At 35.7% G+C, this 27,275-nt stretch overlaps 1 protein-coding gene and 1 long non-coding RNA gene across 2 annotated transcripts; both read left to right on the plus strand.

The window, feature by feature from the left end:
* The first annotated feature begins 14,899 nt into the window (after positions 1-14,899).
* Positions 14,900-15,387, plus strand: LOC121248671. The gene is made up of 2 exons (XR_005937496.1): positions 14,900-14,963; positions 15,141-15,387. It is a non-coding gene; the product is annotated as an uncharacterized LOC121248671 (long non-coding RNA).
* Positions 15,388-23,736: 8,349 nt separating this feature from the next.
* On the plus strand, positions 23,737-25,972 carry LOC121248884 (cytochrome b561 domain-containing protein At2g30890-like). Its single transcript, XM_041147493.1, has 4 exons — positions 23,737-23,916; positions 24,018-24,179; positions 24,992-25,140; positions 25,524-25,972. Exons 1-4 carry the CDS (start codon positions 23,791-23,793, stop codon positions 25,831-25,833), a joined length of 747 nt encoding a protein of 248 aa, XP_041003427.1. The 5' UTR covers positions 23,737-23,790; the 3' UTR covers positions 25,834-25,972.
* The last annotated feature ends 1,303 nt before the right edge of the window (positions 25,973-27,275 follow it).

Raw genomic sequence — 27,275 nt, forward strand, 5'->3', positions numbered from 1 at the left:
ACACTTCACAGCGTACTACACAGATATGCCCAACACTCCACTACACAGAACATCCCAACACACCGACCTCTACAATACTAATAGCACAGTTCACAACCTAATCAACTAATCAACATCTAACATAAATAACGAGGGATAGAGGGTTATACCATCGACGGGATAACCCGTGCATTGCTCGCTGATCGTCAAGGTCGATGATGCCGGAAAGGTCCTACGTGGTGGCTAACCCACATACGGTGACTGTTTGGGCTTTTGGATAGCTAAGTGTGGTCTTGGAAGGGCTCGTGGAGGCCTTGTGATGGTGGCAAGGAGCATAACATAGCGGATCTAGCCGTGTACAGTGGCGGTCAGCCACGCACAATGGCTGTCCATCACGTGCAGTGGCTACCCACCACATAAAGTGGTGGTTTGGACCTAGGGTTTGGCTAAGGGAGTTGCTGGTGGAGCTGTGGAGGCTCGGTGGTGGTGGCACGGAGGTTCACAGTGGCCTATGGTGGCTGATGGAGCTTGGGAAAGAGGGAGAGTCCGTGAGAGAGTGACAGAGAGTGTGTATGCATGGGTGGCAGATCGGGACAATGGGCGGTTGGGATTGGTCGGTGGTGGCTAGAGGAGGCTGGAGATGGTGGTTACACGTCGTGGGTGGTAGCGTACAGTGGTGGAGGGAGGAGAACCAGTGCATTGGAAAGGGGAGAAGCTCGTGCGGTGAAGGGAGGCTATGGGCCTCGGGTCACGTGGAGGATGAAGGGGAGACCAGGAGGAGCTCGTGGTGGTGTTCGGTGACCAAGGTGGTCGCGCTCGGGGCGCTAGGGACATGCACAATGAACCCGTGCATGGAAGAGGCCACGTACGTGCATGGGAGGAAGGTGGCTGTGAGGTGGAGGCTGAGCTTACTGGAGGATGATGGCTAGTGGGAGGGGAAGCTACCGTGTAGGTGGTGGCACCGTTGGAAGGCGCACGGCGGCACAACAACGTGAAGCCCATTCGGGCTATGCACTGCCGAGAGAGAGGAAGAGAGAGCGTGAGGGAGAAGGGCCGACATAGGAGAGCTCACCGGAGGGAAGAGGTGCCAGTGGTGGCTGAGGTGAGGCTCACCGGCGCACGGCGGCACCGGGCTGGGTGGTGGAGGAATTCGGGCATGGGGGAGTGTCGTGCAATGCAAGCCGAAGGAGAGAGAGAGGGGAGGGAAAAGTGAGGGAGAAGGAAGAGGGGTCTGGGTATTTAATCCAGTCCCTTCATCTTGAGATCATCAAAACGATCTAATCGTGGAGGATCAAAACACTGATTTGAAAATGTGTAAATATTAACTTAATTAAAAGCACTTAGAGGAATTAAGGTAAAATATTATTTAAACTAACTTTAGTTTATAAAATAATATTCCTTCATCATTAATAAATGATGAAGTCTTATTTAATATATTTAAAAGGATAAGACCATTTAATTAATTAAAAGTTTCAACATAATTTAAATCTCATAATATTTTAAATAACTTAAATCATTTTAATAATAATATTAAAATAATTTCCAACAATCATAATATTTTTGGAGCTCTTCAAGAATATTATAATTGTCGTATTTAAAATCTAACTTAGTTCAATAACACTGGAAATACTCCTTATAAATATTTTCAGTACATTTAAAACACTGGGCATACCTTAGAAGTCACATAATATCTTTTGAAACACGCCATCGGGGTTCGACAGGCATGACGAAGCTCGCAGTCATTAGAGAGAAGGGGCGAACAGTTGCATAATCCCGTCCTCGGATTTGCTTACGTTAGAAAGAAGGAATGTACGTCAGAAAGAAGAAGCGTATGTAAGAAGGAAGGAGCGGGATATTACAAACGGCAACTTAATTTAAGCATGAAAAAGCACTTTAAGTATGTGACTTGTTGAGCAACTAGGTGCATCTATCACAAATGCTTGTGTTCGAGCCAAAAGGCAAGTGACAACTTAAAGACAAAGAATAAATTGTATATATATATATATATATATCTAGTTTGCTACCTTATTTGTAGTAGTGAGACGGGGTGATTGCAAGTTGAGTTGTTACATGATACAATTGTGTTGGTTGCATGATAAATATGATTGAGTTGGGAATTTTCTATGGATATTTGAACTAGAGAATGTGAGTATGCTTAGTTTTCCTTTAGTTGCTATTATTTATGTCCTAAGTTGAAAATTTGATGTGGGTATGATAGGTCCTTTGAGTGTGATGAATTGAGGCTAACTATAGTTATTGTCCTTTGTTTTTCTAGTTTTCCTTTTGCTTGAGGACAATCAAACACTCAAGTTTGGGGGTATTTTATGTGGCAATTTATTTCACACATTTTCGTAGTCCAAATTGTTTTGATTAAGAGTGTTTTGTATGTTTATTAGCTCATTTGTCTAGAATTTTTAGTGTCTTTTACATTTATTTAATTCTTAGGAGTTCTTGGTATATTGCAAATGTTCAATTATTGAATTAGGTTGAAATTGGGCTGATGTAAAGAGGCAGAATTCGGGTTAGCCTAGAGAGCAAGTCCTAGTTGGGCTAGTCTAGTCAAAACAGAACACTATTCGATTTGTGGGTTCTAACTAGAGCTAAAGATCTCGGTTTCAGGTGTTGTTTGGCTTGCTAGAAATCTAAAAAGTAGGTCTAAAACTTTTATGAAGAGTCTCAAACCCAATTCTGCCGTTTTGAAGTTCAAAACATAATAGAAATGGAGAAGTCTGAATTTGTTCAGAAGTTTACTATTGCCTAGACCCTATTTCGGTTCTTAGCCTTTTTTGGAGTTCTAGAAGTCATAATAATGCAAGCTTAGGTGCGTTGGAAATCCAAAAACGAGATCTAAAACTTTTATGAAGGGTGCAACTCCAAACTGTGTTGTTTGGATGCTTTAAATCTAGCTGGACATTGGGTAATAAAATCAGCCAAGAATTCAGGATTTCAGCAGCAAATAAGGGGGAAGTCTTTTTTCTTTTTTTAAATTTGAAAGGAGAATCAATTTTGAATTTATTGGATGTCCTGCAGTTATTACTAGTCAAAGATAAGATGCTGAAATTGAAAAAAAGAAGGAAGTTGATGTAAAAAACCTGTGGAATTAATGAAAAAAAAGGGATGGAAGGAGGAGTTGTAATTCAGAAAGGAAGAACCAATCTCACGATTTATGCAATTGTAGAGTTCTTTTCTCTTTCTCTAATTTTTAGTTGTTGAATTGTTATTAAGGATGCTGAATTAGAACTTATGTTTGAGAAATAATTAGATTGTTTTATTAGTTATGATTTGCTAGTTTTCTTATTCTAGGGCTAGGATGTAGTCATTGAATTTTGGATATGATTTGAGTATAGTTGCATTGAATACCCTTTGTTAGTTACAATTGGATGATATTTGTTTTCATTCTTGCAATTTACTGGCCATAAATTGCATGCTTAAGATGTTGAATAAAGTAACAAAAGTTGAAGTTCAATATTAGTTCGTGAGTTTATCAAACCTTGACAGTGTAGTTTAGAAATAAATACACACTCTTGTGACCTACATTCAAGAATTCCACATAGCATAATGAATTTATACTAATTTTTGTGATCACGACAATTGATACAAGATTAATATAGGTATAAGCGTTATATCTTGAAAAAGGATATCACATAAAAAAGGGAAATGCGATTATTGTAATTAGCAAAACATTAATGCAAGCATCTAGGTTTAAACTTATTGAAGGAATTCAATTGATGAAATCCAATCCCTAGGTACCTTTCATATTTAATTTTTCAGGTTAAGAATTTACAGTCAGTCACATCAATTTGGGCTCGTCTAAAGAATATATGAAATTTTATGAATTGGTACTTGAATCTCGTCCTTGTGGAAACGATATTTTTTTTGCCCTATTTTACTTTTCATGACCCATGCACTTGTGGTAGAGTCTAGGTTGTAATACCCTGATCCTTCCTTCTTACGTACGTTTCTCTCTTTTTGACGTACGTTCCGTCTTTATGACGTAAGCAAATCCTGAGGGTAGAGATTATGTGATCTGTCTGCCCCTTCCATCTAGTGACTGCGAGCCTCATCATGCGTGTCGATCCACGATGGCGTATTTCAAAAGATATTATATGACTTCTAAGGCATGCCCAGTGTTTTAAATGTACTGGAAATATTTATAAGGAGTATTTCCAGTGTTATTGAACTAAGCTTAGTGACGGGTGTATTGTTAGGATTGAGATGCTTGATTCCATCGATCGGAATCATGCGTCAGAATGTGGTTAATAAGGAGAGTAAGACTAAAGTCCTAGTATCTTAATCCTAAGGTGAATCATGGGTTCACCTTAGTGAATGAGCACTTGAAGCAAGACCTCGAGTTGGAAGATGTGGTGACCGTAGTGGTCCCCCGAAGGGTTTAACATAGTTAAGGGCACGTAAGTGCATTGGATAGAAGGAGAGTGTTCTAAGTAAAGCGTAGTTCTATTCCTTGTTAAGTTGCTTATGTACTAGATAGAGAATGACATTAAGGTTATGTATGCATGTAGGTTGCCAGTTGACACGTGCATGAATGGACTGCATGGTATGAAAGTAGCATGGAGTTCAGGTAAGTGTTACGTTCATGCCCTTCTAGAGTCTTCTAAAATATATAAAGAAACGAAAAGAAATGCTTTTCTTTTCGATGCTTTAAGAAAAGACGCGAAAGACGTTTTACGAAAGAAAATGCTAATTGTTCAAAGGTATACGTATGTACGGCCCTCCTTGGCAGCCCCTTTTTACGCAACAAAAGTATTAATTGTACGCATGTGAATGGATGACTATACGCTGTATCTATTGCATGTATTTTCTAAGAAAATCCATGAACTGATGAAAATGCACGAAAAGCATGAAACTGATGCTTTTATGGATCCTATGAACCGACGCTTTCATGTGCGCCATGAGGTGATGCTAATGGGTGCCATGAAAGACGACGTTCAAGGTGATGCTTGTGGATGTCACGAAAGCTGACGTTTAAGCCATGCATATTTTAAAGTGAAGTTTTCCATGAACGGACTGTTAAATGAAGGAAGGACTGAAATGAACTGAAAAAGGAAAGACGATTTTCGGGCTTACGCCCCAAACGATGTTTTCTCATGAAAAGAAATGTTTTCTTATGAAAAGAATGAGAATGAATGTTTTCTCATGAGCTGAACTGTTAAATGAAAGAAAGAACTGAATGAAAGCTCCAGCTCTCTAGAGCTAGCATGAATGAACGAAAAGCCATGAATGAATGAAAGCATGAAATGTATGAAGACACGTAACAACCACATGAATAAATGAAAAGGGTACCAATGAATGGGCAGATTGCAATGCCGGGTAAGTGGTACTGGTAGTGCACCCAGTGCTGCCCCTTGACTAAAAAGGGATTCCCAACCCGTGGCCACGGGCGGAGTCCGGGTCCAAAGGAAGACTGCTAACCTTAACACACGGGGCGTAACAGTGTGTACTGGACTATGAAAGTGATAAGAAAGAATGCATGTATGTATGTATGTATGAACGCATGTATGCACGTAACGCACGAATGCACAAACTTTTAAGAAATGAAGGCACTGACGGGGGAAACGTTTTACTGAAAGAAAACCCCGTCCAGTGATATTTTCGAATGAACACACTTATACAAGAATGCACCGCATTCTTGCAGAAATGAAGGCAGTGACGGGGGAAACGTTTTATGAAAAGAAAGTCCATTTTCAAAGGAAAATCCCGTCCAATGACGTTTTCAAAAGAACGCATGTATGTACGTAAGCATGCACGTATAGTATGTACGAATGATGAATGCATAAATGAAAACCTATGTTGTTATATTTTAATCGTATGAAGTAATTCTTACGAGTCTTCGACTCATTTTAGTTTTTATGCATGTCCCTCCCCCCTCACAGGGACTGAATGAGAAGTACACATCAAGATAGACACGGCCATAGGAAAGAGCACGGAAGTCTAGGCATGGGTTTTAATGGTACGAGGGACCCTTTTATTATAAGATTAATGTTTTCCATTGTAAAACTCTTTTATTATAAAAGCACTTTTTATTTTATAAACGTAGAGTTTGCACCCTGGGAAGAAAGTAAAAAGTTTTAAATTGAACGGTAATTCCTGTCGTCCTTTATGAAAATATTTTATAAAAAGTCCTACCACAAGGACAGGCGTTACATAGGTACCATCAACCATACATACACAAGTATCCTGAAAGTAAGTTAAAGGCTAACTTACAATGAGTGTAGCGTGATGAATACTAAGTGTGAGTGATAGGAACTCTAAGGATACATCTCTAAAGATTAGAAACTCCTTACTAGTATACTTAGAAAAATAAAAATTCTTGACTTACAGTAAAATTACCATTTTACCCCTACTTGTGGGAAAATTACTATTTTATCTCTAACTTAAGAATTTCACATCCTAGCTCTAAAACTTACCAAAATTTATATTTCTCATGTAAATTTTGTCCTAAATCCAAATATTTAATTAGAGAACTTTAAAACACAACAAAAGCATGTGAACTAAGCATGGGCCGAAACATGAAACATGCTAAACTCTTTATTTTTCTTGCAATTCTTTCAAACCCTATCTTTCATGCTAAAACCGAAACATGCAACATACAAAATCACATCTATGCTTTAATAACATGCTACAACAAATACCAAAAACTTACATCATAAAAATAACAACTTCCCTCGTATCAAAACTTCAAGTATTTTGACCTCAATGAACAACCCTTGATGTTCATGGTCTATCCCTTTTCAAACATACTCTCAATATGTTCATAAAAATCCCTAAGGAATATCATTCTTGGAATATTTAAACCAAAACCACAAAAGTCAATTCAACACAATCGGTATGCACCCCTTGTCCAATATTGAGTACTATGTGATTTGGTTTTTTTATCAAACTATTAGATCTGAAACTTCATTGAAGTAAATCATCAAGAAATAACCTCATATGCTTTATATTCAAGTCCTAAAACATATCTAAGCATCAAACCTAAGATCACATGGCTAAAATTGCATAAAAACATAAATCCATCCGTGAGCCTCCGATACAAGACCTAACCGGACCTTTGCATGCATAAAAATTCATATCCTCTAGTTCAACATCATAAATATTCCACATAACATTCTAACACATAGATCAAATTCCTTAGAAAATATGTGTGAATATCAAAGTCATTGGAGCCTGCTTTCATAACCAAAGACCTAAGCTTTTCTAAAACAGAAACAATTTTCTAAAAAAAATCAAAGAATTACACATTATCTAGTTTATCGCCCAGTATGACCTTTGCATGCTTACACAGACTTCTCATCCATCAAATGTCCATGAAAATATACCAATAGAAACTACACTCGAAGAGGAAAAATTTATGTAAAGATGGCTTCATGATAACTGTGACGCCCCCAAATTTCGTTTGGGATCGGACGGACATTTGAAGCTTCTAGACATGCAACACAACCACCTGCCACCGTTCATGACATATAAGATGCAATTTTCCTAACATGAATCTAGCATTATACAATATTCACAGTGGATAGTAATTTTTTTTTCTTTAGCAATACTATGCACCAAACTTATAATATCCCAAATACTTAAAACATACTTTATACGTAAAGACATACTAAACAACTAAGATCACAACACTAGTCCACAATGGTTGTGAACAAAAGAGTGTTGGAGATTGAACTCTACAAAATACAAGTAGTAATCTAAGGTAACTACATCTACGTCGCACCGTCGCTTAGTCGACCATTTCCAGTGGGTCGATTCCCAGTTCTCCTTCTGATTCTGCATCAAGATCTACCATTTGGGGGAATGGTAGTTGGGACTACCACAGTGAGATTTGATTACAAATCTCAGCAAGTTAACAAAAACCTCCCACACAGGTTAATGATGCATGCATGGCAATAAAGGCATGAATGCACAACTCAAGTCAATAGTAAACAAAACATAACTTGACATAACATGGCATGAAATAAGAAGCATAACGTGACTTGACATAACATGGCATGAGCTGACATAACTTGAATTGAAACTGAAACTTAGCTTGACGTGACATAAACTTGAAACTTGACATGAACGTAAACTTGAACATAACAAAACGTGAAACATGACTTGAACGTGAAATACATGAATTTGGAATCTTATTCAGTAGACTTAATCATTAAAGTGACCATACAGGTGCTACACAGGTCCCCTTGAGCCGTGCGTCCCTGCCGATTACAACATCACAACACAGGTGTCTATACCAACTGTGAGTGCGTTAAATATGTACTCCACAGTTGTTGTGGCCTCACGTATCCTACGTGTCACAATTGCTGTGTCTCACGTAGTGTATGCTCCATAGTTGTTGTGGCCCCATGAATTATTTGTGCCACACTTGTTGTGGACACACGTAAAATAAAGTTTGGCTCCATCGGTGTTAGTGCCTAGCGCGCTCTGGTGACCAACTAGTTAGGCCCCATTCGCAACCTGTTGACTGTATTTCGTCAACTCAGAGAATTTCACACCTATATAGACACTCCAGCGTGAACAAAGGAGTTTCACAAAGATATTACCCCATCCTAGTGCTTAGGGTCGTGATTGACATGAATAACTTAACAAGACTGTTCTCGGGATACACAAACTGTATTCGAGACGGAATGACATGAATACGAAAAGATAAAAGTCCTGACGTAGCGTAGCGTAACGTAACGTGAACGTAAGATGACAGACATGACATACTTGGAGACTTACTTGTAACAGAAAATATTTTATAACATGGCATACATGTAACAGACATTATTTCATAACATGGCATAACATATAACAGGCAATATTCCGTAACATGGCATAACATGTGATAGTGAATATTACGTGACATGAAATACATGTAACAGATGGCATACTTAACTTAACATGACATACTTGCAGTGCATAGCAATGTATATAAATATGTGACAGAATATCTTGTGTAACAGATGAATAATTCATGACAGAATAAATTCTGTGTAACAGATAAATATGTAATGACTTGGCATGGAACATATGATAACATGCATACATACACTTTAGTTGCCTTACTTATCACTCATACACATTAAACTGATAGTAAGTTAAAAGCTAACTTACCTCGATCTTCGCGCTTCTAGACAAAACTCAAGTGCGATCATGAGAAACTGAAAGTAGTGATTTCTAAAAAAATTAAAATTAATCACTAAAAATTAGAAATATGGAAAAATATTGACTTAGAGTAAAATTACCATTTTACCTTTTACATATGGGAAAATGACAATTTTACCCCTAACTTAAGGATTTTGCATCCTAATTCCAAAGATCACCAAAATTTACATACCTTATGTAAATTTTATCCTAAGCTCAAATATCAATTCAGAAAAATTTAAAACTAAACTCAACCATTAAAACTCTATAGGCCTGAAACTTACAAAGGCTATTTCCTTTGATTTGTTGTAATTCTTTCAAATTTCAAAACTAATGATTAAACCAAAATATTTCTTCTAATATACACTTAACATATTCCTAAGAATAATCATGTTTTGAATCATGAACAAAAGTCATCAAAATCACTAAAACCATATTTGAACTCTTTGGTTTTTCTTCTAAGTTCAAAACAGATTTTTGTTTCTAACTTGTTTTGATCAACCTCTTGATCCATGACTTATAAAGACGTAATCATCAAACCAAAACATCACATGATTTAAAAAGGTGTCCTAAAACAGGTCCAAGCTTCAAACTCAAGATTACATGTTTAAACATCAACCAAAACATAATTTTAGCCAAGAACATAATCACCTTGGCCTAACCGAAAATCTCCTTGCATAAAATTTCATATCTTCGAGACTAACTTCAAATATCTTCAAAATAACATTCTAACATGTATATAAGAGGCTTAGGATTCTCCAATAAAAATATCAAAGTCATTGGAATAAGATTAAACCATAAAAGATTTAAAATTTCTCAAAACAGAAACTGTTTTTCCTCTTCCAGTTTCTAAGTTTCTAGATCTAAGAAAATCTTTCACCAAAACTTTTAATCATGCAAAAAATACTCAACCAATAGTCATATACACATGCTAACAGTACTCCATAAAAATTTCGGACCAATATCTATTCATTAGATTGGTCAAACACTCCAAAATATAACACACTCTCCAGTTTATCGCCCAGAATGACGTTTCTGGGGTTTAAAAAACTTTTTACCAATCAAATGATCTCCAAATAGAAAAAATTAGGTATCCACGTAAACTAAACTAAAAAAGGAACAACTTTCATGAAGGAAACTTTGCGAGAAAACACTTAAAAAAGCTTCGAAACGGGCGTGTAAAAGAGATAAGAAAAACTGTCCGAGAGAGTCTTTTGTGTTCTATAAAGGAAAAGTGTAAAGGAGGGTTGCTTTTCATGGGAAGTAGACTGGAGATCCTCTTACACAGGTTATGGAAAGTGATAGGACAGAATGGAAGCTTGAGTGTTGGCCTTTTCTTCTCATTACAATAAACAAAAATCAACCCAAGATCTTTTCTCAAGGTGGAGTGTAAAAGTGAAAGAGTGAGGTGACCCTTCTTTGTAAAGATCTGACCAGCCAAGTGGGGTAACAAAACTTAGCCATGAAACAATACTAATGTGGTCAAATTCGTGGGCCTTAATGGGCCTAAACCGAATGGGCCTAAATTTTGGGGTTTAAAGAGAGTTTGGGTTGCTATTAAGCCTAGATCTAATATCACTTGGCCCAATCAATTTTTCAAGGTTAACAAGGTTGGGTAATGATGTTCTAACACAAATTTGAAGGATTAATAGCATGTGGAAGTGATTAAACACAATGCTATAAATCGGATTAGAAAGGGTTTGAAGGCCAACTTTAGAGTTTCGGGAAACCGTTTAGGGTTTCGGTTTCAACCAAGTTTTTGGGGTTTCAATTGGATTCCAACCATTTAGAGTTTCGCTAGGATTGAAACCCTTTTTGGTCTGGCACAAGTTGGTTGATCAGATGAAACAAAGTTTTGCTTAGGTGGCATGATCTCACATCTTAAGTTCCTTCACAAATCTATCTAATGGTTCCTCTTTATGCCAAGTGTCTAATACTATTAACTAAGTGTGGCTAAGATCTTCCCAAGTGTCCAAATAAAACTTCTCTTATCTAATTTGGATATTCCACACTGTGATTCTGAAAACACTGCATTGGGTGCGCTTATCGAGGTTACTATTCACTCTAAAAAAGTGAATCATAAACTTAGCACTAAAAATTCCTAAATATTCATATTAACCTACAGTGAAAATCGTTTACCAAAATTCAACCCCGAAGTGCCCATAAAAATAATTTCATAGTTTTGAACAGGCGTTTCGTCCAAAAATATGAAAATAGACTTATTGCGCCATAAAATCCTAAATAATCAAATGAGTCTAATGATACAGACCAAAACACATTCTGGCACTTATAAGCACCTCAAATAAATAGAATTGCACTTCTGGCACCATAGTGAGTGATAACACTGACTATGTTGACAGACTAAAACCTATGTGATTGGTCGATTCGTAAAAACTTACAGAGTTTTCACGAGATTCCTAACGCCAATAAAATTCCACTTTTGAATTTCTAGCGGGCTACTACAATAACCCACTTTCAAAATCTTCAAAAAATTTGAGCAAGAAAGGCCAGAAAATTAGACCGAGAGTTCCTCTGGATTTCTCTCCAATAAAGTATTTCTAATGTGACAAAAGACTAATGAAATGGCTATGGACGAGACTTATATTGTAGGAGGGGTTTAGAGGAGATGTAAAAGTCACTTTTGGGTGATGTGGTGTTAGTAAAACCAAGTGCCATAGCCCATGGTTTTTCAGCTTGCTATTGCGGTCTGAAAGGAAGGTGGTGAGGTAGCTCTTGGCCTTCCCATCAACCATTCTTTGGGGCTAACTTGAGTAGTGAAAGGATACTCAAGACAGGGGAAAGCTTCCTCTACAAGCTTTGCCTTGGTAGTGCAATTTCATGGGCCTTAATTGAATGGGTCACATTTGGGGTTTCAATAGGGTTTGGTTTGGAGTTGGGGTTTCTAACAAGCTCAAATCTAATTTTTCTTGACACAATGAAAACACTATGGGATAAAAGAATGGATAAGGGTGTAATGACATAAATTTGAGTAGTTAATAGCATGTGGAAGAGATTTAATCAATTGATTAAACACGAAGCTACAACTGGCCAACAAAGATTTTAGATAATCATTTGGGGTTTGGGAAACCATTTCGGGTTTCTACTTCCACAAGGAATATGGGGTTTCAATTGAGTCCCAAGTATTTGAGGTTTCACTAGGGTTGAAACCTATTTGGTTTGGCACAAATTAGATAGTTGGATGGAATAGTGATTGGCTTAGGTGACATGATCACAAAGCTTATTTTTTCTTAACATTTCCATCTCATGGTTCCTCTTAGTGCCAAGTATCCTATACTATTTACCAAGAGTGATTAAGATCTTATCAAGTGTCCAAATGAAACTTCTTCAGACTGATTTGGACATTCCACATTATGATCTGAAAATAATTAGATTGTGTGCCGCATGACGCTTACACAGGAGTCACTATTCATTCTGAAAATGGTGAAAATAACTTTGGACCATAAAATCCTAAATAATCCTACAAAAATAGCATCGTACTTCATTTCGTGATATTCAATTCCTAAGAGCATTGGCATTAGATTATGCAAATCCAAAAAAAATGAAGAGTTTGGATAATAGAGTCTAAAAATACACTGCATTGGATTATGCAAATGCAAAAAAAAAAAAAAATGACTTTTAGCTACAGTAAATTAGTGTTGTGGGTCATATTTGGATTTAACTGTAGCTAGACCAAATGAAATAAAAAAATACTTTCTCTCTCCCGATTCTCCCTCTCCCTAACTCATTTCTCTCCCGTGGGTTTTCCCCTCCATTTCTCATTTCTTCCTTTCTGGGTTTCTTTCATTTCTCATCACCAATTAAAATCACTGCCTTTCCTTTCGGTTTCTCTCTCACAGTCTTTCATTTTTTTTTTCGATCCCTCCTTTTTTCGATCCCCTCCCGAGTGTTCCAAGTCCATAATACAAATCACGCTTGAACTCAAAGAAATCTTCAAGTACTTTTCTTTTCGGCTTTTCCCGATTTCCACTGTCATTTGGTTGTGATAGTTGATTCTAGGTTTTTCTTTTATTGGATTATGCTAGTGATTTGTGTATTTTTTTTTTTTTTTGTTTCGAGTTTTTGGTTTATTTTGTGTTGAGGTAATGCAACCTTTTTGTTTGGTTGGGTGAAAAAACAAAGGAAAGAGCGGAAAATGGGTTGCATTTTCCAGGCCGAATGGTATTTTCTGAGGACACAAACTGAGAGATAATGGGTTGACTTCGTATGAAACTTGAATCTTCGTGTGTTTCGTTTATAGTTTATTGAGTTATTGGTGGAAGTGAAAATTTTCTTTCAGTGGAAAGGGAAAGGAAAAGGAAAAGAAAAATGTGGGCAGCAGCTTCATTTGGAATATCAGCTAATTGTAAAGGATTAAAATGTTTACTGAGTTACTAAGTTATTAGTTAGCAGCTAATTGTAAAGGATTAAAATGGAATATCAGTTGTTATCTTGAATTACATGCTTGTTCCCAAATTTTGAACTCAATGATTCTGCTGTTTTGGAAGGAAGAGAATTGCAACCAAAATATATAACTTGATAATGGCTAGTTGTAGCAATGAGTTTGATAATGGAAAGAGTAGACCCGGGAGCTTGAACTAAACTGATTTATGAACAACTGCAGATTTTCTTCTTGATTTTTCTGTTTTGTTGTTTCTGTGCTTCAATTACAACTGTTGTGGTGGCTGAGATACCCTTTTGAGTGGTCTAAAATAAGGTTAATCAGTGACTAAGTTGGTGAGAGTTGAGAAGAAGGAATGTTGAATATTTTCCTTACTGCTACAAGCTACAACAAGATTTTTTTGCACTGGTTTGGGAGTCATGTGCAGGTTGATCTATTGCTCTTTGTATATTTCTGTTTTCTTCAATAACACAGTGGTTCAAGGTTAAGAATGGTTGTTCATCTTAAGAATTGAAAGACTTAAGAAAGACTATTGCTCTGATCCACACTACTATATGATGTGGTATCATCTCCAACATCAAGTAGTGCAAGACTCAAATGTAACTCTACACTAGAGTTCGGATAGACCTTGTCATCATTGTTTTCCAAGTTTTTTGAATCATCATTGAGATCACCCTTCTGGAAATTCACCATTTCTTCAACACATTTATCCCCTTTTAGGAGCTTCAGTATCTGAAAAAGTAAGTTGGTTAATAATTCAAGTAGCTTTCATATAAAATTTGAAGAAACTAGTATTTGGAATATTGCTCGATGCATGACTCGTAACTAAGAGCATGACATCTTCAATGTTGCAAAGTTATTATTACCTGACTCATGTTAGGGCGAAGCCTAGCCGCCCGTGTGATACAGAGGTTTGCTGCAAGAACCATTCTCCGGAGCTGAACCTCATCATATTTTCCCTCTAAATTTGGATCCAATATGCCTTTTACATCTTCACTCTCTATTATTGGCTTTGCATGCACTCATTTGTTTTAAAGGTTATCATACACAGAATTAATACAAGCTGAAATTCTATTTATTTATTTGGGGGGAGTTCTCTTACCCACGTGACCATGCTCTCTTGTCCTTTGGGAGTCTCATAACCAATTGATTTTCACCTTGTTAACAATTCAAGAAGAACTACACCAAAGGCATACACATCAATCTTGTCACCTACTTTCCCATACATGAAATATTCAGGAGCAAGATAACCAAATGTTCCTTCAAGAGTCTTTCTTAAGTTGATCACAATAGTCTTTCTTAAGTTGATCATGATTGTCTTTCATGAAAAGTGGTGCTCTTCCATGAAAAAAAAAAAAAAAAAACTAACCTGGGTTATTATGTACAGAAACCTAAATCTTGGAGGCTTGCTTGTCAAACTATTGCTGAAACAATTTATTCTGGCAAGGTACTCTTTGAAACAATTTATTCTTCATTAGTTTCTAATATCCATGATTTCAGTATGTTAAAATGTTACATACATGATACCCAAAGAATACAAGTTTTAGTGAGATTATTTATCATCTGCACTCATTACATGGTTGTTTAGCCTCATTTAATTATGATAAACTTTAAATTATTCAAGGATGAAGTCTTCATTTGATGCGGATCCCTTCTTCACTACTCTCTTGCAAAGTGGTGGACAAGGGGAAGGCAGCACCCCCTTCAATAGCATACATGATAATGTGGTGGTCCAACCATCACAAGCTGAAGGTGAACGAAGGCCACCTATTAAAAAATCTCAACGAAGTGTGTCTTTCACCACTGAGGAGGATAATCTCCTTGTTTCAGCTTGGCTAAACATTAGCGTTGATGCTATTTAAGGGACTGACCAAAAATCCACACAAATGTGAGAAAGAATTTATGAATACTATCATGGGTATAAAAAAACCAAACAATCCTGAATGTTCGATTGCGTCATTAACCAATCGATGACAATCGATCCAAAAATGTACAAACAATTTTTGTGCTGCTGTAGTACAAGTAGAGTCTTTGCATCCAAGTGGTAGCACGGAGATCGATAAGGTATTAATTTTATTTTTCCTTTACTTTTTTTTTATATGCTTGGGCATATTTACATACTAACTTTATCACTTTATTCATTTAAGATTGAGAAAGCAAAAATAATATACAAAGAAATTGAGAAGGCAAACTTTACCATGGAGCATGGTTGGTGTCTATTGAGATATCAACCAAAATGGCAGCAACATCAGTCAACATTGTCAACAAGGAGGAAACCACATGGAAGACGTCCGGTCAGTACTAGATTAACTCCAGACAGAGACGATATTTTGGATGACAACGTGGAGGTCATCCTTGAGAGACTTCCAGGCAAGAAGGTTGAGAAAGACAAGGAAAGAGAGAGGAAGTGTAGAGATGATGTAGATGATGAATTTACTCATGCCTTAGCTCGGATGACTGCTGAAAGAAATACATTCAGGATGGAGATAAGAGAATTTAACAGCAAGCAAGAGCGGGATAGAAATGAACATCTTGCACTTGAGAAGAAGAAGTTCGAAGTTGAAATAATGAAATTAGATCTTGATGGGATGAAACCAAAGCAGCAACTTTATTTCCAACGTCTTCAGGATGAAATTTTCGATGGTTTAATTAGTAAGTCTGCAATGACATCACCGTTCGAGGACCCATCCACACCTTTTGGAGGCGTGTAAGTATTTGTCTAGCCCATTTTGAAGTTATAATTAATAGTAGTATACGTTTAATGTATACTTTGTCTGATTTTAGTGGCCGTCAAGCCATATGTGATGGAAATACATATGGCTAAGTAGCAACTTTGTGATTGGACATTGTCTTAATTTTTTGTGATAGACAGTAACATTAGTGATGGGCTGACTTTTGGAAGTGTGCATATTTTTGTGATGGGCTGAAATGTATTGAACATTAGTGATGACTTGTATTTTTCTCAATGATTTTCTTTAGATGAAAATGTAATAGACAAGTGTTATTTTCAATAGTGGTGTATGAAATATTTAGATTGTATTTGCTGTACTCCAAGAACCATCCACATCTTTATCCAAGTCTCATATTGGATAATATTAATATTTCCATATAGCTCTTAATCTATGAAAAAAAATTAATAGAACAAAAAAAAATTGAAAAAAATATTATTAAATTTATAATATTTTATTATTATTTTGACTAATATATGAATAATCTAATGTGGGAATAAGTTTTAAGTGGAATAGTCAAATGCAAAATCATGTCATATCATGCAAATTTTGTATTTACATTTGCATAATCCAATACCAATGCTCTAAGTGTCTCGAACAAATTAAAATGCATTTTCAAACATCTGTTGTATGGAAAATGAAAATCATTTTATTGCGCCGTAAAATCTTAAATATTCATCTAAGACTAATGGTGAATACTGTTTATCATTATCACACTCCTAAGTACCTCAAATAGGATTGTAAATGAACTAATCTGTTCGATAGCCCGCTCGGTACTTATTTGGTTAAACTCGAATCGAACTTGACTTGTGAAAAAAAAAACTCGTTCGTGAAAGCAGATACCTGCTTGATTTGTAAATGACATATACTCGACAAAAATTGACCTGACTCAACTAAGACTCATTAAGGCCCGCTCATTTATGCTCAAGTTGACTCTCTAGCTATACTTAACATACATAAACCTATGTATGTATACACACACACACACACACATATATATATATATATATGTATTAGCTAATAATATAAGCATACCACTTTTACAATTAAATATATAATATGTAATCTAATTACTTATGTCTATGTAGTGAATATACTTTATAGGTATATTTTATAATTTATATAATAATTATTCGATCAAATTTAATAATTTCATATAATAGTATGTGGTAACCATATATGGAATAAATATATGTTATTATATTAAGTGTATGTATTAATAATATATGTAGGCATATAATATATTGTTATTTTAGATAAATAGTAACTAGTTAGATAATAATTACTTATAAATTTTTAAAAACTTTATAATTCAATAAATGTTCTATTTGTTAGTTGTATAAATTCAATATTAGATCTTTCATTTTTTTATTTAATTTATTAACTATTAAATCTAATTCAAAAAATAAAAAAAATAAACAATTTGAGCTCAAGCTCGAGTTAGTTAAGAGTTTAGCTTATCGAGTCGAGCTTGAACCAAATATAAAAAAAAAAAAAAAAAATCTCGAGTTCAGGCTCGAGCTTGAGCTCGAGAATTTTGAGTCGAGTCGAGCTTGACAAGCCAAAGACTGGCTCGGCTCGACTCAATTACAGCCCTAACCTCGAATAAATAAAATCACATTTTTTACACCATAGTGGACCAGAAACTGACTATGCTGACAGGTTCAATCCTATGCGAATGCTCGATTCGTGACACTTTTATGGAGTTTTCACAATGATCCTAAAGCCTAAAAAAATTCATCCACTAAATTTCTGGTAGGCTGTTACAAAAGTCATAAGAGCATGCTTTCATAACAAGAGACCTAAGCTTTCCCAAAACAGAAACTAGTATCATACTCTCAGTTTCTAACTTTATAGATCTATGCAAAACACTTATAAAAAAATTTTTAACATGCAACGAATCTTTATCAAACTTTCATATTAACATGTTAACTACATACCATAAAAAGATCAAACTTTCTGGCAGGTTGTTATGCGCCTTCTCTAGTTCTTTAGTAAGTAAGGTCTCAAAAGTGAGATTTTGTCCTATGTCCAGGTCCTTTAAACAAGGTGGGAATGTTAAATGTCTTCTCTGAAGTATCACTGATTCCTGATATGCTTGGATATGAGTTTTTTATCCTTGTCATGTCATACTGTAGGATGACAGAGACAAGTGACCAGGGCATGGTCCACACACCCTACGATCTGCTAACTCCTCAGTTTTTCTTTGAACGAGGGTCTTCCACGTGGCATCAAGCCATACTTCTGAGTCCTGACGACACAACTTGTCGCGCATTCACCTTTAATTACAGAGCCACTCTGGATGTGAACTCTAAGATGGAGTGTGGGATTCTGCGTACATTGCTGACACTTCTGCAAACTCTTCCGTGTTATCCTGGAAAGTTCCCATGCCAGGTTGTGTCAATAATTTTATATAACTCTGCTTTGGTGAGTGTGATCCTTTCTTGCCTTGGGTGGGTAGCTTGGAACTTGCCAGGGCATGTCAGCTTTAGTTCCTCGTTCTCTTCGTCAAGAATTCGTCATGAAAGACGACATATGAGACTAGTCGGCTATGGCCGAGTTCCTCATCACTACCTCACTCTGGGACATGTTAGCTTGATTCCCACGAGGTGTCTGCTCGCCCAGATGTTGGACTAGCTGCACTCGATGTCTCCTACTGCTGGTTCCATTGACCATTGAACCATTTCTCGTCTTTACCTTTCCTTCAACTCCATGAATAATTTTTTCCCTTTTGCGTTAAGTAGGGCCCTCACAGTTGAGCAATGTTCTAGATCATGTAACAAAACACCCAAGTTGAGAGAGGGCAAGCGAAAAGACTAAATGGAGGAGAGAAACAGGCTTATTGATGGTGGTGTCGCGGTGTGGTGGATGGCGGTGGTTAGATGGAGTCAATGCAGTTTGCGGTTTCGTACATATTGAAGAAAGAGAAGCAAAGAGGTTTAAGGTGGTAGGCGGAGTGATGGCGTGATCGAGGTGCGAGGACAACGACACTCATTATAATACTCAGCCCCAAGCCCATGAACCAAGCCTAGGAAGAGCCCAACCTAGAAGACCCACACGACGTCATTTTTGGGTAAGACTCCTCCTTTCAGTTTCTTCTTCCCTGAACCCATGCTCCATCCCAACAGTTTCTCTCTTTTCCTCCCCAGAAATCTTCTCCTTCTATCAGTTGCTCCCCCACTTGTTCTTTCAGGAATCCCACTTGCTTTATTTTTTTTACCCAAGCCTCTTCAACTTATTTTTCGTTTCTTCACCTCTTCTCAACAGACTCTCTCTCTCTCTCTCTCTCTCTCTCTCATATTTTATTTTCATCTCCTCGTCTACTCTCCTCAACTGCCAGCCACGAGAACCACCCTACTCTTGCACGACGAAAACCGCCGGGGCCATTGACTCAAGTCCTTGCTGCACATCATAAACACCACCGAAGGCCATTTCTTTCCACGACAAGCCACTGCCCAGAGCTTCCTCTTCACACTGCTGCTCCAAGCCGCAACACCACTAAACCACGACGACCACCATTACCTAACGGCATACCCAACGTAACATATAGCTTCCTGCCGTTGCCCAATGCTGCAGCCATTGCACCACGTCTAGCCAACATCACATGGTCATCAACGTACGTCAACATCCACTAACACTGTCACCTAGCTGCCGTGAACCAAGCACTGAAGCCAGTAGCCCACGCTGTAGCAGTAGCCACTACATGCACGACAAACAACATCCCGCATCCATCTTCCAAACACCATAAAAACCACCCCAACTGCCTCGTCCACAGCCCCTATTTTTGCTCCATCAAAACAGAGCAACCCCATCACCTAGTCCACAACCCAATTTGGTGCCACCAGCCACAGCAAGGGAGTTACACCGGCGCCGATCATTACCACCTCAAATCTGTTGTCCTCCTCTTGGTAAGCCACTGTCCAGGGACGGAACTAGGATTTGGTGCATAGGAGGGCGATTAGTAAAGTGTGTCGTATGTAAGGGTGAGCAGTAACTAATATTTAAGTTAGCAAAGTGTGTCACCGACATTTAACATTAACCATATAAGATTGTTGACTAGGAACAAATTAAATTATTAAAGCCACCTATCTAAACCTCTCACTTGAGCTCCATCGAACTCAAGTGAAAGGTAAAAATTAAGATAGAAATAGCTATGTAAGATTTTTTGAAGCAAATGATAAAAATTAAGTAAACAAAGATAAATTTTTTTGTTGAATTTAAGATTGAATATTGTAAAGTCTCTGTAATATATATAGAAATAGCTATGCAAGATGTGTTGTATTCACTCCTAATTGTTAACTTGATGGTAGTATATATGTACTTACTAACAAAACTAATCCAAACAAACTAGCTAGTGGAAGAATTAAGAGGAAAAGTGTACATAAATAGGAAAAATGAGATTGTAAATTTACCAAATAGCTTATAAAAAAAGACCAAGATATTTTATTGACTCTTATGAGATGTAAAAAAAAAAGAGAATGTGAGATTTTATTAATGACAAAAAATAGGTATAGTAATGAAAAAATGATTAAAAAATTAAAAGAAACCCAAACAACTAAGTAACTAAATGAGATTTTTGAAAATATTTTGGGGGGTAAATTATCTCTATATTAGGATATCTTTGTAAAAATCATATACTAAAGCATATTTTTGAAAAATTTGGATTTTTGGGGAGGGGGGGGGAATAGCCCCCCAACAACCAACGTAGGTCCGCCCCTGCCACTGTCATCCTCTCCTTTTCTCCCTCTCTCGGCTTGCTCTCTCTCTCTCATCACTCACACTCTCTCTCTCTCAATGCTTAGCCTCCGGCTCCACCTGTGAATTTCCTAGATCCGCCCGTGTCTCTGCCACCTTGCAGCTGCTCTCATGGTGAGTCTCTACCGCACCAGTACCCTGGGTCTAGTGAATATGTAAACTAAACTATGTTTATGTTTTTACTAAGGCCTTTTACGTAGGTGGTAGGAAGGATTAGTTTTATGAAATTATAATTTTGCCCTCAGTTTTAAAACATATTGTTTTAAAGTTATATTTCAGGGTGTTATTTTTATTTTTTACGTTGGGCCTGTTTTATAGAAAACTATTGTTTTTTTTTTAAGCGTGCTTATGCTCAGTACTTTTAATTAGTTTGGAAGTTGTTTAAAAGGAAAATATTTTATACGGTTTAAATTATGTTATTAAGTATAGAGTTTTGCATTTTTAATTTCAGAAGTAAATGGTAACTGTGTATTTTTATTTTGAACGCTTTAAATCTAATTTAGCTTATTTTTATTAAATATTTATGGTTTACTTTAATAGATTTTGATATAATTATATTATGTCGTATTAAATTTTATAGTTAGACTTCTATAGTAAATAAGTTAGGATTTAATATCTTACTCGGAGAAATTAAGTGGGTATTGATGGATTTGGAAAATGATGGTATTTTAGAGTTATGAGAATTTTAAGTATTGAGGAATTAAAATAGGTTGATTTTAGCATTTCATGTCTAAATATAGAAATACATGTTCGACTGAAAATTTACGAAAATTACATGATTATTTTATAGGTGACGAGTAATTTTTGTTTGGCATTATTGAGGAAAATTTTTGAAAAGCTAAGAAATCCAGGTAAGCGGAGTTCCTATGCTAGATTTGCATAAAAAGAAATGAATTGAGGTTGGTTTGTAAAAATGTGCATATTGTTTTAAAAAGAAAATGTGAAAAACAATCTCAATAGATATTTTGCATTCACTCATGAGATATGTATGAAAGAGAAAAGAAATACTTTTGACATAAATAATGTAGATATGAACAATATTTAACATGTTTTTGAAATGTGCAAAAAAACGAATATGATATCTGTGAATTTTTGTACATATGATATAAAAATAATTTGGATCTTTTTTTTTTTATCAAATGGAAATGATATGAATATGTTCAGCACATGGTTTGATTTGATATGGATATGAAAAACATTTGGCATACTTATCTGTTTTGATTCTGATTCTGAATATGGTTATGATATGATGATATTGGTTCAAGTGATATGGTCAGTACCAACATGATATAATATGAGTGCACCCGCTTTAGAAGCAAAGTGATATTTTATGTGTTCTTTCTTGTGTGAACACTCGAGACTCCGAGATTGAAAAATGAAAAGTTTCACAATAAGATATTACCTGGTTTGGCCAACAAGAATAACACAACTTTACCACGAGGGTTAAACATAGTATACGATATGATATGATATGATAAGATGAAGATGTTCAGTTATGTTTTTGAATATGAAAAATGTCTTTGAATATGAAAAGAATCTTTGAATATGAACATTTGGTTTTTGAGTATGAAAAGATTGAAAAGTCACTCTGATTTTCTAATAACATGTTTCTAAGATTTGCATATGAAAATGAAATGTTTTGTTTCTACATACTGAACTTTTTGAAAAGACACATGTTTACATACTAGTATATATTCACTGTTTATTGAGTTGTTGATAACTCATTCCTTATCTCCATATTATTTTTCAGATATTTTTTATGGTACAACTGGGAATTAAGACTAGAAATTATGTATAACGCACCGTGAGTATAGTGGATTAAATACAAAGATGGTATTTTGGTTATTGGAGATTTTATTCCATAATTCTGTTTTGCTCTATTGACTTGGTATCTTGGAAGGCTAATATTAAATTTGAGATTTTTGTTGTGTTTAGATTAATCTTATTGAAGAAGTTGATCTGAAACAGTGAGTTGTACGTGTCATTGTAAACTTTGGAGTCTATAACTATATAGTTGAAAAATAATTTTGAGTGACAATGAGTAACTCTCCGATCTATCCATGATCGGGACATTACATTCATGGCAGGGAGAGAGAGGACGTATGAAGGAAATTGAAAAAGGTGACGATTAGTTCCAATTTACAGTTAGATACTAATCAAACCAACCACGTGATTACAATATTTTCTTTCAAAAAAATGATGAAGCTTGCTAACTACCAACCTTTATTTTGGTCGAAATGATGTGTGAGACATTTTATTATTCAAGGCAGACGATTAGCAGTTTGCACCACCTGCAATTAAGCTGGAAATGTCCAATTACTGTAATTCACCATTATGTCAGAATGACGTCTGTCTTACCGACCACAATCATGGGTTTGCCATTAAAACTGGCATCTCTTTTTCGGTTACTATTGGTTGTTGGGTAGAAGAGGTGAAGCAGTTCTGTTCAGGCATACTAATGTAGTTCATATATATCCAGTAGTGGGAAGCTGAGGATAATGTTTACCTGTAAAACCTATACCAATATCCACCAAAGACTCTCCGCTCAAAATTTGTTCTTACTTTAAAAGTTGTCATATCCTTTATGCTCTGACAATCCACATTCTCTTGCATTCCGAAAAGGGTGTCATATGTGAGCCCCATATGTGAGACAGTTAGATACACATGACTCTAGCTGTTTCTTGAGAACATCAAGTACCCCAACTGAGTTTAAAAGCTTTAACGGCATAACAAGGTTTTCAGGTCTTTAAAGAAGTGGCCTCCATTGCTCATCTTTCCATTGAGGAAAGAATGCTGCTACTGCAGAAATTGGGTTGTTTCGTCATTCTAGCAAGTATTTTTATTCTTGCTCTACCAGTTGTTTGTTCTTCTCAAGAACCTGCAGAAAGTGCAAGTAAAAAAGACCACCTTGATAAGGTTTTTCTTTTCTTTCCATCATTCTGTCACACTACATAAATTTTTTAAATGATTTCTTTGTAACTTATCATGAAGCTAACTAATTTTAGTGATGATAACAGCTGAGCCCAAAATTTCTGTTTGAGATTACACTCCATGGCTTTCTCCTCTGGGCTTCAATGGGGTTCTTGATGCCTGTTGGGATACTTATTATAAGAATGTCAAACAGAGAAGAAAGTGGGAGAAGGCTCAGGATTCTGTTCTATGTTCATGCGATATTACAGGCAAGTTTGATTCTGTTCCTTCTGTTACATTATCTTGTTTTCTGACATATCTAGACTGACAATGAGAGTTCCTTTTTTTAATATTTCTTTCCTTATATTACATGATAAGGAGTATCTCTACAGAGCTACAAAAGATAACAATGAAACTTTGAACTTCGATTACTAGAGGCAGATTCCCCCACTCTGAATTCTAATTATGATGAGAGGTATTTTGAAAGTAATAAAGATTCCTTACTGAAATTTGTTTTCTATAGCTTACGGTTTCTTGATATTTAAGCAACGACGGGTGAACTTCTCTAGCCCAAAAGTTCAAAGATTATCATGAATACTTAAGGAACAAGAAAAAGCAGCGATTCCACTATTGCAGTTCATTAAAAATCCGTTGCTTTTCCATCTTGTTTGAAACGGAGCAAGTGGAACACAATTATGACATTAGTTGTGTCATTAGCCCCATCACAAGTAACGATGTAGAAAAATAAGTCGTATAAGGTGAAGATATAGACCCATCAAATTTTTAACAAACGACTTAACTCTTGTTTAGATACTGAGATGAGATGAGATGATTTTAGATAAAAGTTAAAAATTAAATAAAATATTGTTAGAATATTATTTTTTAATATTGTTATTATTTTGAGATTTGAAAAAATTAAATTAAGATTTAGAAAAGTTGAATTGTTTATTGTATTTTATGTAGAAATTTAAAAAAATTGTAATGATAAGATGAGATAAGTTGAGATGATTTTTCAATCCAAACGGAGTCTTAATATATCTACTTTCATTCCTATATTTCATTAGCATTTTATACTGAACAGATACTGGTGGTACTTCTTGCCACGGCAGGAGCAGTACTGTCCATCAAAAATTTCAACAATTCCTTCAACAATTATCATCAAAGAATAGGGGTAGCCCTATATGGTATCATATGGCTGCAACCACTCCTTGGGATTGTAAGGCCACAGAGGTAACCATTTAGTGTCTTTATATCAGCATTAATTAATCATTCTATTTTTAAATCTGTGTGAAGGACGTGTCTTCCACGTTACTGATGTGATAAGATTTTATTTGTAAAAATAGTATGAAATTAAATTTTCTCGCAAGTTAAATCTTGCTATGTCAACAGTCGAAAGTTTGTCGTCCAAACTGACTGGCAAATATAACTTATCTATTTGGAAATTTATAGTATTAAGCTCCATTTGGCAAATGAGACACAATAGAACAGAGCTGTGAATTTCAGCTTACTCATGCATTTTGAAGGAGGGAATTTGTTGAGAGGGGAGAGAAAAATAAGCTATATTCAATATAACTTCTGCTGTTGAGTTTACAACAACTTCTTGTTCTCTCCAGGGGGTCCAAAGGAAGGAGTGTATGGTTTTTTGTGCATTGGCTAGTTGGAACTGCAATATCCCTACTTGGAATTCTGAATATATATTCAGGTTTACAAGCCTACCATGAAAAGACATCAAGAAGTATAAGGCTTTGGATTATCATTTTCACCGCTGAGATGTCCTTCATTGCCTTCTTGTACCTGCTGCAAGACAAATGGCTGGATATGCAAAAGCAAGGAGTCATTATGGCCAGTGAACCCATAAGGCCAACTGAAAAAGAGGTTTCTCCAAGAGACATTGAAAAGGAGTTGATGATTAAGTCTTGTTGAGGAAGAATGTCTTTGATTTTACCTACAACCCACTCTTTTCAACCTTGTCGTCCGGTTTTCTATCTGGATTTTCTCCTCTATATAACGGATTTCTATGTGACTAAAGAGAACTTTCGGTGTTGAATATTGGGGCTGTGCATTCGGATCCGGATTTTTAAAAAGGAGCATATATCCACCGGGGTAAACCGAATTGAAACCTAGGCGGATATCCGGATTTGGACCCAAATATCCGGTTTCATACCGGAAATCCGGATTTTATACCCTTTTTTTTTTTTGATTTTTTGTTAAAAAAAAGATGTTTTTACCACTTTTAAAAAGCTTTTTTTTTTCCCCAAAAAAACTTTTTAACACTTTTTAAAAGGTTTTTTCATCCAAATTTGGACCCGTATATCCGGATTTTATACTATGTTTTTTTTTTTAAATATGTTTTTAACACTTTTAAAACACTTTTTTTAAAAAAAAAAAAAAACTTTTTAACACTTTTTAAAAGGCTTTCTTACATGCCTTTATGTTTATTATTTTTTATAGTGAATTTTTTTAGGCATTTAAAAATTTTTTTTTTTATTGCCTATTCAATTTTTTTATAAAACAAAATAAATAATAATAGATATCAACATACACAATACATTACATTGTTGTTTACAAGGAACAAATAGTGAAAAATTTAAAAACAGCAGCAAAGAACTGTGGAATAACATTTGAAGTCGAGCCCCATATCCTCTTCATTGAGAGTTGTGGGAAACAAAGAACTGGAAATCAATAAATTAGTAAAAAAATCATATCTCAACTGATATGCATATATATTAGAGAAAAAAAATGAGATAGTGAGAAAGCATAATAAGCACAACAAAAAATATGTTTGCAACTATGAATTGTGCAACCGCCGCATAATTATTTTGAAAAAAGTAAATAAAATATGGAAACTACATAAAAAAATAAATTTTTTACTAGTGGATTCCATTCTTTTTCACAGCGATTACGCGGCGTTTACGTACTTCACGGTTGTATATAGATTTACTCTATTAGAGAAAAAATGAGATAGTGAGAAAGCATAATAAGCACAATGGCAGGCCATGGAAGATGCAAAATCAAGAAACTGGAGTATGCATTGGGGTTTCTTATTAGATTTCTCTAGACCCAGATCTAAACCAAAAGGAAGGAAAAAACGTTTAATGCACGCGGTGGAGAAACAAAGAACTTATTCTTGACATACAACATCCAGAGAAATGAATAGCAAGGAAAAAAAACTGAAAATAAACTAGAGATTAGGAAAAATAAATAAAACCCAAATCCAAACCAAAAATGAAGGGAAAAAAAGTTTGATGAACAAAGTCCCAACATCTAGAGGTCAGAAAAAAAAAACAAATAGAAAAATACCCCAAACATAGATCCAAACCAAAAGATTATCGAGAAATAGAAATGGGAGAACAAACAACCAAGAA

This window comes from Juglans microcarpa x Juglans regia, chromosome 2D (genome assembly GCF_004785595.1).
Source record: "Juglans microcarpa x Juglans regia isolate MS1-56 chromosome 2D, Jm3101_v1.0, whole genome shotgun sequence".
In the NCBI taxonomy this organism is placed as follows: domain Eukaryota; kingdom Viridiplantae; phylum Streptophyta; class Magnoliopsida; order Fagales; family Juglandaceae; genus Juglans; species Juglans microcarpa x Juglans regia.

What these genes read in the sequence shown, in the direction of transcription:
- LOC121248884 (XM_041147493.1), top strand. Translation starts at nt 23,791, where the DNA reads ATGCTGCTACTGCAGAAATTGGGTTGTTTCGTCATTCTAGCAAGTATT. An exon ending in ATGTTCATGCGATATTACAG is followed by an intron (nt 24,180 to 24,991) that starts GCAAGTTTGATT and finishes TATACTGAACAG; the next exon opens with ATACTGGTGGTACTTCTTGC. An exon ending in GGGATTGTAAGGCCACAGAG is followed by an intron (nt 25,141 to 25,523) that starts GTAACCATTTAG and finishes TGTTCTCTCCAG; the next exon opens with GGGGTCCAAAGGAAGGAGTG.